Source organism: Seriola dumerili, unplaced genomic scaffold, assembly GCF_002260705.1.
Source record: "Seriola dumerili isolate Sdu_G_001 unplaced genomic scaffold, Sdu_1.0 BDQW01000025.1, whole genome shotgun sequence".
Classification (NCBI taxonomy): Eukaryota; Metazoa; Chordata; class Actinopteri; order Carangiformes; family Carangidae; genus Seriola; species Seriola dumerili.
Genome location: NW_019174280.1, coordinates 14,800,071 through 14,804,900, shown reverse-complemented (window position 1 = coordinate 14,804,900; position 4,830 = coordinate 14,800,071). Strand labels below are relative to the sequence as shown.

Below are 4,830 nucleotides of genomic sequence, written 5' to 3'. Positions count from 1 at the left end.
AGTCCAACCTATTTCTAAATCAAAGCTCAGGACAGTTTTAATAAACTCTCTAATCAGCCATAGGCCTAAATCCTCTTTGTAATTGAGATGGTAGATTATGTATTTATTGAAAAATAAATGTCATAACAAAGTTAGAATACCTGTAATGGCTGTGGCAGTTGCAGAATGAACTTGGCTGTCCAGTGTGGCATGTTAGGTATAGGTCAACAGTCCAAATCAACAAATGTACTTATGCGTGGAGACATTTCACCTATTTTATTGGAAAATCTTCAAAATAAACAAAAATGGCACAGCAGTATACAAATCTCAAAATGCATATAGCCTGTAGAAATACTGCAGTTCCCTCTGTGTAAATTACTTCTTTCTTGCTAGAAAATCATTGTGATAATTGGGCAGGTGCTGGTTGATATACACACACGTGCTTCCTTTTGAAGAGAGGATCAACTAAGTGTGATTTGAAAGTCAAGGCCCATCAAGTGTGTGTGTGTGTGTGTGTGTGTGTGTGTGTGTGTGTGTGCGTGTGTGTGTGTGTGTGTGTGTGTGTGTGTGTCTGTCTGTTTAGTTGCTAGTTACGGTGAGCAACATGCCAGTATTAGATATATATGATGGGAAATGGTGTGGGTCTTACAAGAGCTCTGCATACATAGAACGCTCATTCAATGTTACTATAGAAATGAATATATTCAGACATAGCTAAATGATAAATACATAATATATCCATGTTAGTGGCATTTCCAGACATAAAGAGAAATTACTATAAATTACTTTGAACCACAGTTATGTGTCGAACATTCTTGACTCCAATTAGAAGGTGAAAACAAACACCGATCAGGGTCACTAATTAAACTAAAAGAGGCAGTGAATGATTTTTTTTGGGGTGGGGTGGGGGTGGGGGGCGAGGAGGAGAAGTTTCATTGAAATGTTTATTGTCTGAGTGAAACCTGGAGCAGTGAAGAGAGCTTTGGGTTGTTGAGCCAAGCTGGGCTGAGCAGGGTCGAGCCGGACCAGGCCAAGCAGAGCCTTTTCTTTTCAGGCTTGTCTGACTTTGGATGGGGTGTAGCTCTTGTCCACAGACTCATCCTGTAGAAACATGTGCAGGCATCGTTCGTTCTGGGCTAGGGGGTGACCGGCCACTCTGAAACGCACAAGAGCAAAAAAGGCAGGTTTGAAGGCTCAGTAACTTTTCAAAAGGCGAGGCTTGATGACATGATTGTACCTATAGACACAAGGACACACAGGGACGGACAACACAGGCAAAGACTGACCGGAACACTGGACTCACTTAAGGTAAGAAGTCTGAGAAAGATTTAGCATAAAGGACCAAATTGCATCCAGACCAAAAAAAAAAAAGAAAAAAAAAGACAAGATTAGGAATCATTTGTATGTGCATTGAAACACTGGAGAATGGAAAGCAGTAAAAACAAAAAGTGACATGCTACAGGTTTAAGGTAAGATATTCCATAATGTCTTACATTTCATTCCACTAATTTATTAACTAAAGGCTGAACAATTCAACAACCATCTCAAACATCTTCCAGTGTTTCAATCCTACAGGAACTACAAATACACAAAAACTGCACAAAGATACTCTTATCTCCATGTCCTTAAACATTTTTGGTGGGCGTATTGCTCTACATTCAGTCACTGACAGTATGCATATACCCTGTGTCCCAATTCCTTACTGAACACTATAGTGTAAACAGTACTGTATACCAATCTTCACAGTATAGTTTTTGCAGCTATACAAGAAATCAACATTCAGCACTGTTAGATGTTAATCTAACTGCGACTTAAAATGTCACTGCCAATTAATGTTTTCCCCAAGATTTAGTGGTTTGTTTGTTTGTTGTTTCCTGGAGCTGTTAAACCAACATGCACAAATTACTTTTTATTTTCTCCATTTCCTTTTAGTCCATCAACAAGGTTATGTTGCATCCTGCTCCTCTAGGGGTTTAAGTCCCTGACAATGAATTGCAGCATCCCCTACATCCTTTGCTGCATGCCATTCTCTATCTCTCCTCTCATTTTCCGTCATCTTGCTACTGTCTCTGGCATAAACAAAGATGTTTTTTTCAGCATTTGTCCAGTGTGAACACACTAAAAATTCAAATCCTGCTTGGAATTAGTGTGGTACAGATCTGGGACACAGCTATAGACAGGAAATGTGGGATGACAGAGAGGGGATGACATGCAAAAAAATGTCTCCTGGACAGGTACATGTATTCATCCTAACCACAAGGCTACAATGACAATCTCTGCAAAATTGACAGAATAATCAATGATCAATATGCCAATTAAAACATTTTGTTAATAGTAATAATGTAAATACTCTGCCTGCATGAATGTTTGGGTTATTGTATCACTACTGAAGAGGTTTATTGACATTTTGAAAACTCTTTTTTTTAGACATCATATACTGACTTGCAGCACAGGGACAACTAGGCAGCATTCAGGACACAATTACTGTACATTGCATACAACTCGTACAGACATGGGTTTATGGATGTGGGTGTGTGGTCACAAGATTTTGTACTTTGCAATAAAAGAAGTAATGATTTTATTTCCTCTCAAGTGTCAATTAAAACTCATAAAGGGAACAGACCCATCAACCCAGAATAAAGACACACTACAGCTTTTCTGTGAGATCTTCAACTTCCAACCTTTTCGAAATGAAACTCCACAAATCACAGTTTGGAGGGGCAGGTGGGGCAAGTTCATTTTTTTCCCCCAACATCATATCCATTTATACCCTGGTACAATTTGCTGAAATTAATCTGTACTGTCACCTTCATTACAGCTGTGTGTTATCACTACATCAAGGAAATACTTTACGTTTCTGACTGTTTTCCTCTGTTAAAGTCACTGTGACATCAAGCTTCCCTTAATGTCCCTTTAGATGACGCAAATGAGCTTAATGAGAATGAGCCCGTGCACCTGAGACCCTAAAACATTTCGTTTTTCTTACAGTACATTTCTCAGAAAAGATCAAGATGATGACATTGTGCGTATGCATGCATAACCTAAAAAGGGAAATATTTCAAATAAATTAAGCTGCCCCGGAGGGGAAGCACTGACAGATCAAATACCTAGGCAAATCACTGGAAAGATCAAGATTGCCCCAAACAAACCCTGTTTAATAGGTTTTGGAAATACTGACATTGAGGACAAGGTGCAGCAGAAGAATGCTAAAATTTCAAGGCCTTTCTTTCTTTATGAAGTGAGTATGTATGCCCTTCCTTTGTTTTTTTTTCCACCTGAAGTATGAATTATGTTTGAAAAATAAAAAACTGACGGTTATCTCTTCTTCTTCTCACTTGTTTGACAGTGACAATCATGTTTACCATTCCAAAAGATTTCTTCTTCACAATGCTCTCAATCACAGATTAAACAATGCTGCCAGCCCCATCGGCCCGTATTAAGTATGAACAATGATATGATCAACAGCAGTGTTTCATTCATTGGAAGCAAGAGGGGAAAAACTCTTAATTGCCAACACATTCTCATCTTCTTTAAAAAAAAAAAAAAAAAAAAAAACATATTTATGGATTTTAATTTTCTCAACTGTCTTTCCACACTTAATATTCCAACAGGAAACATTGATGCATTTGCACATGAAACAAAGATAATGGCCAAGTCTGCAATCAAAGCAAATAATTACAATCACACTGTAACTTTTATTGTTCCGCAGCTGAAAATGAGGACATGCTGGATCAAAAATAAGCAGAGGTGCACACACCAGCCCATGGAACCACGCGCTGTAATTTGAGCTGCAATTATCATAAATTACACATCAACAATAAAACAAATGTGGGAAAAATTATGTTGTGGGGTGCACACTCGAGTCCTCTTTGGTTATTCTTGTCCTTTGCGAGGTAATTATAAAAGAGAATTAAGGAGGATAGTGAGAAAAAGACCTGCCTGTCTCTGCGGGTTCAGTTTGTTAACAATATGAAGAGAAGTGAAAAAGTTGAATCTACTTATTGCACAAAGTGTTTCATTGTTCGTGAGAGTTAAAATAACACCTCGCTGAGGCAGAAGCTGCAAACGACTGCGACTACAAAAGGAAAAAATTGTAAAGAATAAATTGTTTTAACCTCATGGCAAACTAGTGGAGGAACGGAGAAAGACGGAAGATGTGGGAAGGCTTACTTGTTGAGAAACTGCTCCAGACCCTGTCTCCGCTCCTCAATGAAAGAGTCATCAAATATCCCATCATCCCCTCGAAACGGAAGCTGCCGGATAAGAGCTTTTCCTGGGAGAGGAGGGACGACCACCTGTGATAACAATCATAGAGCAGCAGTTGGACACACATATATAATTTATTGAAGAGAGTTTTAGTATTTACAATTAGGACATAAACAGTAAAACAATCCTTAAGTGAGCCTGTACAACGTGATTGGATCAAATCATTTTTTTATATGCCATCTCTGCGGTTTATAGGCCGCATCAATAGCAGGACAAAAACACAGACAGCATATAGATGAAATCTTCCTTTACAGGCGGCAAAAGGTTCAGAAGATCTTTGAACAACTTTCTCCCTCATACAAATACATTGGCGGCCAATGTTGTATGCTGATTTGATAAGCCAAGTACTCAAGAGGCTTTGTGTCTGAGTTCACCTCAATGGCTCACCTTGCTCTCCCTCTCCAGCTCCGCTCTGAGCCACTCAAAGTCGCTGTACCGCCTCCGAACACTAGACTCCTTCAGCTTGAAGATGGGTAGGTTGGTCTGCGGAGACACACACACACACACACACACACACACACACACACACACACACACACACACACACACACACACACACACACACACACACACACACACACACAC

The 4,830-nt window shown here is 39.4% G+C and overlaps 1 protein-coding gene across 1 annotated transcript in view; it reads right to left on the bottom strand.

Annotated features, from left to right (window-relative positions):
• Positions 1-240: 240 nt before the first annotated feature.
• The window catches only part of snx3 (sorting nexin 3), a 14,007-nt gene continuing 9,417 nt past the window's right edge, over positions 241-4,830 (bottom strand). The window contains exons 2-4 of the mRNA XM_022769088.1: positions 4,633-4,728; positions 4,150-4,274; positions 241-1,135 (exon numbers count right to left, since the gene is read on the bottom strand). Of these exons, the coding sequence (XP_022624809.1) occupies positions 1,030-1,135; positions 4,150-4,274; positions 4,633-4,728 (327 nt within the window). The 3' untranslated portion in view covers positions 241-1,029. The remainder of the gene's footprint in view (positions 1,136-4,149; positions 4,275-4,632; positions 4,729-4,830) is intronic.